This window comes from Corvus moneduloides, unplaced genomic scaffold (genome assembly GCF_009650955.1).
Source record: "Corvus moneduloides isolate bCorMon1 unplaced genomic scaffold, bCorMon1.pri scaffold_172_arrow_ctg1, whole genome shotgun sequence".
NCBI lineage: Eukaryota > Metazoa > Chordata > Aves > Passeriformes > Corvidae > Corvus > Corvus moneduloides.
Genome location: NW_022436913.1, coordinates 1 through 15,558, shown reverse-complemented (window position 1 = coordinate 15,558; position 15,558 = coordinate 1). Strand labels below are relative to the sequence as shown.

The following is a 15,558-nucleotide window of genomic DNA, read 5'->3' as shown; positions in this document are numbered from 1 at the left end:
CTAAAAAAATTTTTAAAAATCTGAAAAAAATCCTAAAAATCCCCCAAATCCCATAAAATCCCCACATCCCATAAAATCCCAACAAATCCTAAAGAAATCCCAAAAAACCCACAAAAGAACCGCAAAAAACCCCTAAAAATCACCAAAAAAGACCAAAAAAAATCGAAAAAAAATGTTTAAAAATCCCCCAAAATTCCCGGAAACTCCCGAGAATTCCCGATTTTCCCCCGGAATTCCCGCCGGGCTCACCTTGGGCACGAAGAGCACCACGAGGGTGATGTAGGAGGAACACGCGGATCCCGAAAAATCCTCCCAAAACTCCTCCCCAAATCCCATAAAATCCTAAAAAAATCCTAAAAAATCCCCAAAAATCCCAATAAAATCCTAAAAAATCCCAAAAAATCCTCTCCCAACATCCCATAAAAGCCTTAAAGATTCCCAAAAAATCCCGCCCCAAAATCCTAAAAAATCCTAAAAAATCGTAAAAAATCCCCCAAAAATCTCATAAAATCAGGAAAAAATCTGGAAAAAATCTGGAAAAAATTAAAAAAAAAATCCTAAAAAAATTTTTAAAAATCTGAAAAAAATCCTAAAAATCCCCCAAATCCCATAAAATCCCCACATCCCATAAAATCCCCACAAATCCTAAAGAAATCCCAAAAAACCCACAAAAAAGCCACCAAAAAAACCCTAAAAATCACCAAAAAAGACCCAAAAAAATCGAAAAAAAATGTTTAAAAATCCCCCCAAATCCCCCAAAATTCCCGGAAACTCCCGAGAATTCCCGATTTTCCCCCGGAATTCCCGCCGGGCTCACCTTGGGCACGAAGAGCACCACGAGGGTGATGTAGGAGGAGAAGACGACGGCGAGGGAGGCGAAGGCGAAGGCGGCGTCCTGCTGGCTGCTCAGGATCAGCGTCACCGGCGCCGTGATCAGGCACAAAACCTGGGAAAATCCCGGATTCCGGCACTGCCGCGGCACTGCCGGCGCCGAGGGGGGCCGGGGGGATTCGGGGGATTTCTTTGGGAATTTTTGGGAATTTTTTAGGATTTTTTTCAGAATTTTTTGAGGGTTTTTTGGGGATTTTTTTGAATTTTTTTGGAATTTTTTGGGGGGATTTTTTGGGGATTTTTTTGGAATTTTTGGGGGATTTTTTGGGGATTTTTTGGGGGGATTTTTTTGGGATTTTTTTGGGAATTTTTTAGGATTTTTTCAGAATTTTTTGAGGGTTTTTTTGGGATTTTTTTGTATTTTTTTGGAATTTTTTGGGGGATTTTTTGGGGATTTTTTTGGAATTTTTGGGGGATTTTTTGGGGATTTTTGGGGATTTTTTGGGGATTTTTTTTGGAATTTTTGGGGGATTTTTTGGGGATTTTTTGGGGGGATTTTTTGGGGATTTTTTTGGGAATTTTTTAGGATTTTTTCAGAATTTTTTGAGGGTTTTTTGGGATTTATTTGAATTTTTTTGGAATTTTTTGGGGGGATTTTTTGGGGATTTTTTTGGAATTTTTGGGGGATTTTTTGGGGATTTTTTGGGGGGATTTTTTGGGGGATTTTTTTGGGAATTTTTTAGGATTTTTTTCAGAATTTTTTGAGGGTTTTTTGGGGATTTTTTTGAATTTTTTTGGAATTTTTGGGGGATTTTTTGGGGATTTTTTTGGAATTTTTTGGGGGGATTTTTTGGGGATTTTTTGGGGGGATTTTTTTGGGAATTTTTTAGGATTTTTTTTGGATTTTTTGGGGTTTTTTGGGGATTTTTTTGAATTTTTTTGGAATTGTTTTGGGGATTTTTTGGGGATTTTTTTGGAATTTTTGGGGGATTTTTTGGGGATTTTTTGGAGGGATTTTTTGGGGATTTTTTTGGGAATTTTTTAGGATTTTTTCGGAATTTTTTGGGGGTTTTTGGGGACTTTTTTGAATTTTTTTGGAATTTTTTTGGGGATTTTTTTGGGGATTTTTTTGGAATTTTTAAAGGATTTTTTCGGAATTTTTTGGGGGTTTTTGGGGATTTTTTTGAATTTTTTTGGAATTTTTTTGGGGATTTTTTTGGGTATTTTTTTGGAATTTTTAAGGGGTTTTTTTGGAATTTTTGGGGGGATTTTTTTGGAATGTTTTGGGGATTTTTTGGGGATCTTATGAAGATTTTTTTGGGAATTTTTTTTGATTTTTGGGGGATTTTTTGGGGATTTTTTTGGGAATTTTTTAGGATTTTTTTCAGAATTTTTTGAGGGTTTTTTGGGGATTTTTTTGGGAATTTTTTAGGATTTTTTCAGAATTTTTTGAGGGTTTTTTTGGGATTTTTTTGAATTATTTTGGAATTTTTTGGGGGGATTTTTTGGGGATTTTTTTTGGAATTTATTGGGGATTTTTTGGGGATTTTTTGGGGGGATTTTTTGGGGATTTTTTTGGGAATTTTTTAGGATTTTTTTCAGAATATTTTGAGGGTTTTTTGGGGATTTTTTTGAATTTTTTTGGAATTTTTTGGGGGGATTTTTTGGGGATTTTTTTGGAATTTTTGGGGGATTTTTTGGGGATTTTTTGGGGGATTTTTTGGGGATTTTTTTGGGAATTTTTTAGGATTTTTTCCAGAATTTTTTGAGGGTTTTTTGGGGATTTTTTTGAATTTTTTTGGAATTGTTTTGGGGATTTTTTGGGGATTTTTTTGGAATTTTTGGGGGATTTTTTGGGGATTTTTTGGAGGGATTTTTTGGGGATTTTTTTGGGAATTTTTTAGGATTTTTTTCAGAATTTTTTGAGGGTTTTTTGGGGATTTTTTGGGATTTTTTTAGGATTTTTTTGGGGGATTTTTGGGGATTTTTTGGAATTTTTGGGGGATTTTTTGGGGATTTTTTTGGGGTTTTTTGGGGATTTTTTTGGGAATTCTTTTAGGATTTTTTTGAGAATTTTTGGGGTTTTTTGGGGATTTTTTTGAGCATTTTTTGGAATTTTTTGGGGGATTTTTTGGGGATTTTTTTTGGAATTTTTGGGGGATTTTTTTGGGGATTTTTTGGGGGATTTTTTGGGGATTTTTTGGGAATTTTTTAGGATTTTTTTCAGAATTTTTTGGGGATTTTTTTGGGGATTTTTTTTCGAATATTTTTGGAATTTTTGGGGATTTTTTGGGATTTTTGGATTTTTTGGGGATTTTTTGGGGATTTTTTGGGATTTTTTGGGGATTTTTTTGGGATTTTTTGGGGATTTTTTTGGGAATTTTTGGGGATTTTTTTGGATTTTTTGAGGGATTTTTTTTTGAATTTTTTTGGAATTTTTTGGGGGGATTTTTTGGGGATTTTTTTGGAATTTTTGGGGGATTTTTTGGGGATTTTTTGGGGGGATTTTTTGGGGATTTTTTTGGGAATTTTTTAGGATTTTTTTCAGAATTTTTTGGGGGTTTTTTGGGGATTTTTTTGAATTTTTTTGGAATTTTTTGGGGGATTTTTTGGGGATTTTTTTGGAATTTTTGGGGGATTTTTTGGGGATTTTTTGGGGGGATTTTTTGGGGATTTTTTTGGGAATTTTTTAGGATTTTTTTCAGAATTTTTTGGGGGTTTTTTAGGAATTTTTTTGAATATTTTTGGAATTTTTGGGGGGATTTTTTGGGGATTTTTTTGGAATTTTTGGGGGATTTTTTGGGGATTTTTTGGAGGGATTTTTTGGGGATTTTTTGGGGAATTTTTTAGGATTTTTTCGGAATTTTTTGGGGATTTTTTTGGGGATTTTTTTGAATATTTTTGGATTTTTTGGGGGGATTTTTTGGGGATTGTTTTGGAATTTTTGGGGGATTTTTTGGGGATTTTTTGGGGGGATTTTTGGGGATTTTTTTGGGAATTTTTGGGGTTTTTTTTGAGACTTTTTGGGGATTTTTTTTTGGATTTTTTTGAATTTTTTTGGAATTTTTTGGGGATTTTTTTGGGGATTTTTTTGGGAATTTTTAGGATTTTTTCAGAATTTTTTGAGGGTTTTTTTGGGATTTTTTTGAATTATTTTGGAATTTTTTGGGGGGATTTTTTGGGGATTTTTTTGGAATTTTTGGGGGATTTTTTGGGGATTTTTTGGGGGGATTTTTTGGGGATTTTTTGGGGAATTTTTTAGGATTTTTTCAGAATTTTTTGGGGGTTTTTTAGGGATTTTTTTGGATTTTTTGGGGATTTTTTGGGGGATTTTTTGGGGATTTTTTTGGAATTTTTGGGGGATTTTTTGGGGATTTTTTGGGGGGATTTTTTGGGGATTTTTTTGGGAATTTTTTAGGATTTTTTCAGAATTTTTTGGGGGTTTTTTGGGGATTTTTTTGAATTTTTTTGGAATTTTTTGGGGGGATTTTTTGGGGATTTTTTTGGAATTTTTGGGGGATTTTTTGGGGATTTTTTGGGGGGATTTTTTGGGGATTTTTTTGGGAATTTTTTAGGATTTTTTTCAGAATTTTTTGGGGGTTTTTTGGGGATTTTTTTGAATATTTTTGGAATTTTTTTTTGGGATTTTTTGGGGATTTTTTTGGAATTTTTGGGGATTTTTTGGGGATTTTTTGGGGGGATTTTTTTGGGAATTTTTTAGGATTTTTTCAGAATTTTTTGAGGTTTTTTTTGGGATTTTTTTGAATTTTTTTGGAATTTTTTGGGGGATTTTTTGGGGATTTTTTTGGAATTTTTGGGGGATTTTTTGGGATTTTTTGGGGGGATTTTTTGGAGATTTTTTTTGGAATTTTTTAGGATTTTTTCAGAATTTTTTGAGGGTTTTTTGGGGATTTTTTTGAATTTTTTTGGAATTTTTTGGGGGGATTTTTTGGGGATTTTTTTGGAATTTTTGGGGGATTTTTTGGGGGGATTTTTTTGGGATTTTTTTGGGAATTTTTTAGGATTTTTTCAGAATTTTTTGAGGGTTTTTTTGGGATTTTTTTGAATTTTTTTGGAATTTTTTGGGGGGATTTTTTGGGGATTTTTTTGGAATTTTTGGGGGATTTTTTGCGGATTTTTTGGGGGGATTTTTTGGGGATTTTTTTGGGAATTTTTTAGGATTTTTTCAGAATTTTTTGAGGGTTTTTTGGGATTTTTTTGAATTTTTTTGGAATTTTTGGGGGGGATTTTTTGGGGATTTTTTTGGAATTTTTGGGGGATTTTTTGGGGATTTTTTTGGAATTTTTTGGGGATTTTTTTGGGAATTTTTTAGGATTTTTTTCAGAATTTTTTGAGGGTTTTTTGGGGATTTTTTTGAATATTTTTGGAATTTTTTGGGGATTTTTTGGGGATTTTTTTGGAATTTTTTGGGGGGATTTTTTGGGGATTTTTTGGAAGGATTTTTTGGGGATTTTTTTGGGAATTTTTTAGGATTTTTTCAGAATTTTTTGGGGGTTTTTTGGGGATTTTTTTGAATTTTTTTGGAATTGTTTTGGGGATTTTTTGGGGATTTTTTTGGAATTTTTGGGGGATTTTTTGGGGGGATTTTTTGGGGATTTTTTTGGGAATTCTTTAGGATTTTTTTCAGAATTTTTTGAGGGTTTTTTTGGGATTTTTTTGAATTTTTTTGGAATTTTTTGGGGGGATTTTTTGGGGATTTTTTTGGATTTTTTGGGGATTTTTTGGGGATTTTTTGGGGGGATTTTTTGGGGATTTTTTTGGGAATTTTTTAGGATTTTTTTCAGAATTTTTTGGGGGTTTTTTGGGGATTTTTTTGAATATTTTTGGAATTTTTTGGGGGATTTTTTGGGGATTTTTTTGGAATTTTTGGGGATTTTTTGGGGATTTTTTGGGGGGATTTTTTGGGGATTTTTTTGGGAATTTTTTAGGATTTTTTTCAGAATTTTTTGGGGGTTTTTTGGGGATTTTTTTGAATATTTTTGGAATTTTTTTGGGGATTTTTTGGGGATTTTTTTGGAATTTTTGGGGGATTTTTTGGGGATTTTTTGGGGGGATTTTTTGGAGATTTTTTTTGGAATTTTTTAGGATTTTTTTCAGAATTTTTGGGGGGTTTTTTGGGATTTTTTTGAATTTTTTTGGGATTTTTTTGGAATTTTTGGAGGATTTTTTGGGGATTTTTTGGGGGGATTTTTTGGGGATTTTTTTTGGAATTTTTTAGGATTTTTTTCAGAATTTTTTGGGGGTTTTTTGGGATTTTTTTGAATTTTTTTGGAATTTTTTTGGGGATTTTTTTGGGGATTTTTTTGGAATTTTTAAAGGGTTTTTTTGGAATTTTTTGGGGGATTTTATTGGAATGTTTTGGGGATTTTTTGGGGATCTTATGAAGATTTTTTTGGGAATTTTTTTTGATTTTTGGGGGATTTTTTGGGGATTTTTTTGGGAATTTTTTAGGATTTTTTCAGAATTTTTTGGGGGTTTTTTGGGGATTTTTTTGAATTTTTTTGGAATTTTTTTTGGGATTTTTTGGGGATTTTTTTGGAATTTTTGGGGGATTTTTTGGGGATTTTTTGGGGGGATTTTTTGGAGATTTTTTTTGGAATTTTTTAGGATTTTTTCAGAATTTTTTGAGGGTTTTTTTGGGATTTTTTGAATTATTTTGGAATTTTTTGGGGATTTTTTTTGAATTTTTGGGGGATTTTTTGGGGATTTTTTGGGGGGATTTTTTGGGGATTTTTTGGGGAATTTTTTAGGATTTTTTCAGAATTTTTTGGGGGTTTTTTGGGGATTTTTTTGAATATTTTTGGAATTTTTTGGGGGATTTTTTGGGGATTTTTTTGGAATTTTTGGGGGATTTTTTGGGGATTTTTTGGGGGGATTTTTTGGGGATTTTTTTGGGAATTTTTTAGGATTTTTTTCAGAATTTTTTGAGGGGTTTTTTGGGGATTTTTTTGAATATTTTTGGAATTTTTTTGGGGATTTTTTGGGGATTTTTTTGGAATTTTTGGGGGATTTTTTGGGGATTTTTTGGGGGGATTTTTTGGGGATTTTTTTTGGAATTTTTTAGGATTTTTTTCAGAATTTTTTGGGGGTTTTTTGGGGATTTTTTTGAATATTTTTGGAATTTTTTTGGGGATTTTTTTGGGGATTTTTTTGGAATTTTTAAAGGACTTTTTTGGAATTTTTTGGGGGATTTTTTTGGAATGTTTTGGGGATTTTTTGGGGATCTTATGAAGATTTTTTTGGGAATTTTTTTTGATTTTTGGGGGATTTTTTGGGGATCTTTTGGGGATTTTTTTGGGAACTTTTTGAATTTTTGGGGGATTTTTTTGGAATTTTTTGGGATTTTTTTGAATCTTTTTGGAATTTTTTGGTATTTCTGGGGGGGATTCTTTTGGAATTTTTGGGGGGTTTTGGGGAATTTCCGGAATTTTTGGGGTTTTTAAAAATTTTTTTGGAATTTTTTGGAATTTTTGGGGAGATTTTTTGGGGATTTTTCTGGAATTTTTTGGGGATTTTTGGGGGGTTTTTTGGGATTTTTGGGGGATTTTTGGGGAATTTTTGGGGATTTTTTGAGAATTTTTTGGGAATTTTTTGGAATTTTTGGGGGATTTTTTGGGGTTTTTTTCAGAATTTTTGGGGGGGTTTGGGGATTTTTTCAGAATTTTTAGGGTTTTTTAAAATGTTTTTGGAATTTTTTGGAATTTTTGGGGGGATTTTTTTGGGATTTTTTTTGAATTTTTGGGTGGATTTTTGGGGGATTTTTTGGGAATTTTTTTTTATTTTTTGGATTTTTTTGGAATTTTTTGGGGATTTTTAAAAAAGTTGGGGGGGTTGGGGATTTTTTGGAATTTTTTTGGAATTTTTGGGGGGTTTTGGGGATTTTTTCAGAATTTTGGGGGTTTTTAAAACTTTTTTTGGAATTTTTTGGAATTTTTGGGGGATTTTTTTGGGATTTTTTTTATTTTAAGGGGATTTTTTTGGATTTTTTTGAAATTTTTTGGAATTTTTTGAGGATTTTTAAAAAAATTGGGGGGGTTGGGATTTTTTGGAATTTTTTTGGAATTTTTTCAGAATTTTTTGGGGACTTTTTCGGATTTTTTTCAGAATTTTTTTGGATTTTTTTTTAGAATTATTTTTTGAATTTTTTTAAAATTTATTTTGAATTTTTTTCAATTTTTTGGGGGGATTTTAAAAAATATTTTTTTGAGAAGTTTTTACAAAATTTTTAGGGAATTCTTTGGGATTTTTTGGACATTTGGGGTTTTTTCTTGACTTTTTTGGATTTCTTTTTAATTTATTTTGAATTTTTAAAATTTTATTTGAATTTTTTAGAATTTATTTTGAATTTTTTAAAATCTATTTTGTATTTTTTTAATGTATTTTGAATTTTTTTCAATTTTGGGCAATTTTGGGGGGATTTAAAAAAATATTTTTTGGGGGAGTTTTAAAAAAAATTTTTGGGAATTCTTTGGGATTTTTGGGCATTTTTTCTGGGTTTTTTTTTTTTTTCATTTCTTTCGATTTTTAAAAGAATTTTAAAATTATTATTTTTTGGCGATCACTGGGGCTTTTTTTGAATTTTGGGTGAATTTTTGGGCATCTTTTGGGGGATTTTTTGGGACTTCTTGGGGATATTTTGGAGATTTTGGGGAATTCTTTTTATTTTTAAAACCATTCCCATTTTTTAATATTTTGGGAATTCTTTAAACTTTTTTTTTGTCCTTTTTCAGGATTCGAGGCAATTTTTGAGGGAGCATTTTTGGGGCTTTTTTTGGGGTTTTTTTTTTCAATTTTTGGCATTTTTTTCAATTTTTTGTGGTTGGTTTTTTTTTTTTTAATTTTTAAATTTAATTTTTTTTTTTTCCCCCAATTTTTTTTTTTTGCGAATTCCCGGATTTTTTTCGGGAATTCCTGCCGGGATTTTACCGCCACGTTGTAGATGGCCATGCCCACGGCACGGTGATCGTTGATCTTCTCGGTGGAGACGCTCTTGGTCTCGTAGGCCAAGAAAATTCCCAGCAGGAGCAGGAGCCCCTTGAATCCATAAAAAATCCCTGGAAAAACGGGAAAAAGGGTCCAAAAATGAAATCCCAAAATTCATTTGGGGTGGAGAGAGGCAGCAAAAAGCGCCCGGAACCCCCTCAAATCCCGATGGATCCGCCCCGAATTTGACCGAAATCCCCCCAAATTCCACCTGAAACTCCCAAATCCGACCTCAAACGCCCCAAAACTGCCCTGAAATCCCCCAAATTTCACCTGAATCCCCCCAAATTTCACCTGAATCCCCCCAAATTTGACCGAAATCTCCTCCAAATCCCACCTGAAACTCCCGAATCCAGCCTAAATCTCCCCAAATCTTCCCTAAATCCCCCAAATTTCACCTGAACCGTCCCAAATCCTCCCTGGAGCCCCAAATCCAATCTCAACCCCCCCAAAATCCGACCTAAAATGCCCCAAAAATCACCCATGGACCCCTCAAATCCCACCTGAAATTCCCAAATCCCACCCAAATCCCACCCAAATCCTCTCGAGATCCCCCAAATCCTCTGAAAACCCCCAAATTCCACCTGAACCCCCCAAAATTCCCCCAGGACACCCCAAACCCAACCTCAACCCCCCAAAATTTGACCTAAAACACCCCAAAAATCACCCATGGACCCCTCAAATCCCACCTGAAATTCCCAAATCCCACCCAAATCCCACCTGAAACTCCCAAATCCCACCTGAAATTCCCAAATCCCACCCAAATCCTACCTGAAATTCCCAAATCCCACCTGAAATTCCCAAATCCCACCCAAATCCCACCTGAAGCTCCCAAATCCAACTTAAATCTCCCCAAATCTTCCCTAAATCCCCCCAAATTCCACCTGAACCTTCCCAAATCCTCCCTGGAGCCCCAAATCCAACCTCAACCCCCCCCAAAAATCCCACCTAAAACACCCCAAAAAATCACCCATGGACCCCTCAAATCCCACCTGAAATTCCCAAATCCCACCCAAATCCTCTGAAAATCCCCTAAATCCTCTGAAAATCCCCCAAATTTGACCGGAACCCCCCCCAAATTTCCGCCCCGGACCCCCCAAAACCCCGCACCGAGCCAGGTGTTCATCTTGGTGGAGCTGCAGTGCTCGAGCTGGGGCAGGATGGACACGTCCATGTCCGACTTGGGCTCCTCCTTGGTGAATTCCTGGGAAAAACGGCCGGGATTCGGCAATTTGGGGCGAGTTTTGGGGAGTTTGGGGGAGTTTTGAGGAGTTTGGGGGAGTTTTGAGGAGTTTTGGGGAGTTTTGAGGTGTTTTGAGGAGTTTTGAGGAGTTTGGGGGAGTTTGGGGGAGTTTTGAGGTGTTTTGAGGAGTTCCGGGGAGTTTTGGGGAGTTTTGAGGTGTTTTGGAGGCGTTTTGAGGAGTTTGGGGCAGTTTTGAGGAGTTTTGAGGTGTTTCAGGGAGTTTTGAGGTGTTTTGAGGTGGTTTGAGGTGTTTTGAGGTGTTTCAGGGAGTTTTGAGGTGTTTCAGGGAGTTTTGGGGAGTTTTGAGGTGTTTTGGGGAGTTTTGAGGTGTTTTGAGGAGTTTTAGGGAGTTTTGGGGAGTTTTGAGGCGTTTTGGGGTGTTTTCAGGTGTTTTGAGGTGTTTTAGGGAGTTTTGAGGAGTTTTGAGGTGCTTTGGGGAGTTTTGAGGTGGTTTGAGGTGTTTCAGGGAGTTTGGAGGAGTTTGAGGTGGTTTGAGGTGTTTCAGGGAGTTTGGAGGAGTTTTGGGGAGTTTTGAGGTGTTTCAGGGAGTTTTGAGGGGTTTGGAGGAGTTTTGGGGAGTTTTGAGGAGTTTTGGGGAGTTTTGAGGCGTTTTGGGGTGTTTTCAGGTGTTTTGAGGTGTTTTAGGGAGTTTTGAGGAGTTTTGAGGTGCTTTGGGGAGTTTTGAGGTGGTTTGAGGTGTTTCAGGGAGTTTGGAGGAGTTTTGGGGAGTTTTGAGGTGTTTCAGGGAGTTTTGAGGGGTTTGGAGGAGTTTTGGGGAGTTTTGAGGTGTTTTGGGGAGTTTTGAGGAGTTTTAGGGAGTTTTGGGGAGTTTTGAGGCGTTTTGGGGTGTTTTCAGGTGTTTTGAGGTGTTTTAGGGAGTTTTGAGGTGCTTTGGGGAGTTTTGAGGTGTTTTGAGGAGTTTTGAGGAGTTTGGGGGAGTTTCGGGGAGTTTTGAGGTGTTTTGAGGAGTTTTGGGGAGTTTTGGGGAGTTTTGAGTAGTTTTGGGGAGTTTTGAGGTGTTTTGAGGTGTTTTGGGCAGTTTTGGGGAGTTTTGAGGTGGTTTGAGGTGTTTTGGGGAGTTTTGAGGTGGTTTGAGGTGTTTCAGGGAGTTTTGAGGTGTTTTGAGGTGGTTTGAGGAGTTTTGGGGAGTTTTGAGGAGTTTTGGGGAGTTTTGAGGCGTTTTGGGGTGTTTTCAGGTGTTTTGAGGTGTTTTAGGGAGTTTTGAGGCATTTTGAGGTGTTTTGGGCAGTTTTGAGGTGTTTTGAGGAGTTTTGAGATGTTTTGGGGAGCTTTGAGGAGTTTTGGGGTGTTTTGAGGTGGTTTGAGGATTTTGGAGGAGTTTTGAGGAGTATCGAGGTATTTTTAGGTGTTTTTGAGGCGTTTTGGGGCGTTTTGAGGTGCTTTGAGGTGCTTTGAGGCGGACACAGCAGGGCAGAACCCTCCAGGTGTTCCTCAACACCTCGAGCACCCCAAAATCCATCCCCAAAACCTCAAGGAGCCCCTCCCCAAACACCTTGAGAACCTCCCCCAACACCTCGAGCAGCCCCAAAACGCCCCAAAACACCCCAAAACCGACCCCAAACACCTCGACCCCCCCCAAAAAGAAGCCCCCTCCCCACCTCGATGGTGCGGTGCAGGGGGTCCACGATCTGCCACACGCTCAGGGTGACGACGTCGAAGGCCACCAGCCCCCCCACGGTGGCGTAGAGCTTCCAGGGCTCCAGGCTCTGGAAGGGCGGAATTCCCGGTCACCGGCATCCAGGGAAAGGGTGGAATTCCCGGTCACCGGCATCCAGGGAAAGGGCAGAATTCCCGGTCACCGGCAGCGAGGGGCCGGCCGGAGGCCCAGGGAACGGGCAGGACGTGAGGGAAGGGCCGGATGCCAACACCCAAATCCCAATGGAAGACCCAAATCCCGATAGGAAACGTGGATCCCGATGGAAAAAGCGGATCCCGACAAGCCTGACCCCAAGGGAACAGCCGGATCCTGAGGGAACAGCTGGATCCCAAAGGAACAGCTGGATCGTGATGGAAAACCTGGATCCCAATGATCCTGATCCCAACGACACCCGGATCCCAAGGGAACACCCGGATCCCAATGACCCCAACCCCAAAGGAACACCCGGATCCTGATGGAACACCTGGATCCCGATGACCCTGATCCCAACGACTCCCAGATCCCAACAGAACACCCGGATCCCAAAGAAACAGCTGGATCCTGATGGAAAACCTGGATCCCAATGACCCTGATCCCAACAACACCTGGATCCCAAGGGAACACCTGGATCCCAAGGGAACACCTGGATCCCGATGGAACACCCATATCCTGATGGAACACCCGGATCCCAATGACCCTGATCCCAACGACACCCGGATCCCAAAGGAGCACCCAGATCCCAAAGGAACACCCGGATCCCAATGACCCCCAAAGGAACACCCGGATCCTGATGGAAAACCTGGATCCCAATGATTCTGATCCCAACGACACCCGGATCCCAAGGGAACACCCGGATCCCAAAGGAACATCCAGATCCTGATGGAAAACCTGGATCCCAATGACCCCAACCCCAATGGAACACCCGGATCCCAAGGGAACACCCGGATCCCGATGGAACATCCGGATCCTGATGGAAAACCTGGATCCCAATGACCCGGATCCCAATGGAACACCTGGATCCCAAAGGAACACCCGGATCCCAAGGGAAAACCTGGATCCCAGAGGAACGCCCAGATCCCAAAGGAACACCTGGATCCTGATGGAAAACCTGGATCCCGATGATCCTGATCCCAACGACACCCGGATCCCAAAGGAACACCCGGATCCCAAAGGAACACCCAGATCCTGATGGAAAACCTGGATCCCAATGATTCTGATCCCAATGACACCCGGATCCCAAGGGAACACCCGGATCCCAAAGGAACACCCGGATCCTGATGGAAAACCTGGATCCCAATGACCCCAACCCCAATGGAACACCTGGATCCCAGTGGAACACCTGGATCCCAATGGAACACCTGGATCCCAATGGAACACGCAGATCTCAAGGGAAAACCTGGTTCCCAACGGAACACCCGGATCCCGATGGAACACCCGGATCCCAAAGGAACACCTGGATCCTGATGGAAAACCTGGATCCCAATGACCCTGATCCCAACGACACCCGGATCCCAAGGGAACACCTGGATCCCAATAGAAAACCTGGATTCCAATGACCCTGATCCCAATGACCCCTGGATCCCAAGGGAACACCTGGATCCCAATGGAACACCTGGATCCCAAGGGAAAACCTGGATCCTGACGGAACACCCAGATCCCGATGGAACACCCAGATCCCAAAGGAACACCCATATCCTGATGGAACACCTGGATCCCAATGATCCTGATCCCAACGACACCCGGATCCCAAAGGAACACCCGGATCCCAATGGAACACCTGGATCCCAAAGGAACATCCGGATCCCAAGGGAAAACCTGGATCCTGAGGGAAAACCTGGATCCCAGAGGAACACCCGGATCCTAATGGAAAACCTGGATCCCAATGATCCTGATCCCAACGACACCCGGATCCCAAAGGAACACCTGGATCCTGATGGAAAACCTGGATCCCAATGACCCCAACCCCAATGGAACACCTGGATCCCAATGGAACACGCAGATCTCAAGGGAAAACCTGGTTCCCAACGGAACACCCAGATCCCGATGGAACACCCGGATCCCAAAGGAACACCTGGATCCTGATGGAAAACCTGGATCCCAATGACCCTGATCCCAATGACCCCTGAATCCCAAGGGAACACCTGGATCCCAATGGAACACCTGGATCCCAAGGGAAAACCTGGATCCTGACGGAACACCCATATCCTGATGGAACACCTGGATCCCAATGATCCTGATCCCAACGACACCTGGATCCCAACGGAACACCCGGATCCCAAAGGAACATCCGGATCCCAGTGGAACACCTGGATCCCAATGACCCCAACCCCAAAGGAACACCTGGATCCCGATGGAAAACCTGGATCCCAATGACCCTGATCCCAACAACACCTGGATCCCAAGGGAACACCCGGATCCCAAAGGAACACCCGGATCCCAATGGAACATCCAGATCCCGATGGAAGACCCGGATCCCAATGAGCCCATTCCCAATGGAACACCCGGATCCCAACAGAACCCCCAGCTCCCAAAACACCCCCCCATCCCAACAACAACCCCGAGGCAACACCCATCTCCCAATCCCTCGTCCCCCACCCCCCCGGCTTTCCCAGGAATTTCCCGGGAATTCCTCGCCTTCCGCTTGTCCTTCTTGTCGTCCTTCTTGGTGAAGACGGTGTGCACCCACCAGATCTTGGTGAACATGCTGCCGTAGGCCAGGCTGAATCCCAATCCCAGCAGCCACAGCCGCGCCTGCAAAACACCGCTCGGAATTCCCGCTCGGAATTCCCGCTCGGAATTCCCGCTCAGAATTCCCGCTTGCACTTCCTGCTCCGACTGTAGCGCGCGCCCGGGAATGGGGGTCCTTTGGCAGTTGCTGGGGTTGGCGTGGCTGTTCCTGCGCTGGTTGTTGCCATTCCCGGCTGTGTTTCCGACTGTTCCTCCTCTGCCTGTTCCCATTCCCTGTTTTCCCCATCCCCGGCTGCGTCTCCGACTGTTCCACTTCCATTTCCCCATTCCCGGCTGTAGCTCCGACTGTTCCACCTCTGCCTGTTCCCATTCCCTGTTTTTCCCCCATTCCCGGCTGTAGCTCCGACTGTTCCTCCTCCAGCTCTTCCCATTCCCTGTTTTCCCCATCCCCGGCTGTGTTTCCGACTGTTCCACCTCTGATTGTTCCCAAGTTTTCTCCTCTGTTTATCCCCATCCCCGGCTGTGTCTCCGACTGTTCCACTTCCATTTTTCCCATTCCCTGTCCCTCCGCCTGTTCCCATTCCCTGTTTTTCCCCATCCCCAGCTGCGTTTCCAACTGTTTCTCCTCCATTTTTCCCATTCCCCGTCCCTCCGCCTGTTTCTCCTCCACCTGTTCCATTCCCTGTTTTTCCCCCTCCCCGGCTGCATCTCCGACTGTTCCTCCTCCAATTTCCTCTTCCGATTGTTCCCAACTCTTCCTCCTCCAGTTCTCCCCATCCTTGGCTGCATCTCCGACTGTTCCTCCTCTGATTGTTCCCATTCCATGTCCCTCTGCCTGTTCCATTCCCTGTTTTTCCCCCTCCCCAGCTGCATCTCCGACTGTTCCTCCTCCAATTTCCTCTTCCCATTGTTCCCAGCTCTTCCTCCTCCAGTTCTCCTCATCCCTGGCCGTGTTTCCGCCTGTTCCTCCTCCGATTGTTCCCATTCCCTGGTTTTTCCCCCCCTCTCCGCCTGTTCCCGCCCCATTCCCACCTGGCAGACGAACGGGAACAATCCCGGCCCGATGTGGTACCCGTCGAGTCCCAGCGGGAAAACGGCGGCGAGCGCCAGGGTACAACCGACGGCCGTCATGTTG

The 15,558-nt window shown here is 41.0% G+C and overlaps 1 protein-coding gene across 1 annotated transcript; it reads right to left on the bottom strand.

The window, feature by feature from the left end:
* Nucleotides 1-249: 249 nt before the first annotated feature.
* LOC116438926 (gamma-aminobutyric acid type B receptor subunit 1-like) lies at nucleotides 250-15,552 on the bottom strand (the record flags this gene model as incomplete). The annotated part of the gene is made up of 7 exons (XM_032097948.1): nucleotides 15,456-15,552; nucleotides 14,370-14,486; nucleotides 11,698-11,805; nucleotides 9,946-10,039; nucleotides 8,779-8,906; nucleotides 721-946; nucleotides 250-342 (listed from the first exon to the last, which is right to left on the bottom strand). Coding segments are annotated over exons 2-7 (718 nt in total), but the record flags the coding sequence as incomplete, so codon positions are not given.
* Between the last annotated feature and the right edge of the window lie 6 nt (nucleotides 15,553-15,558).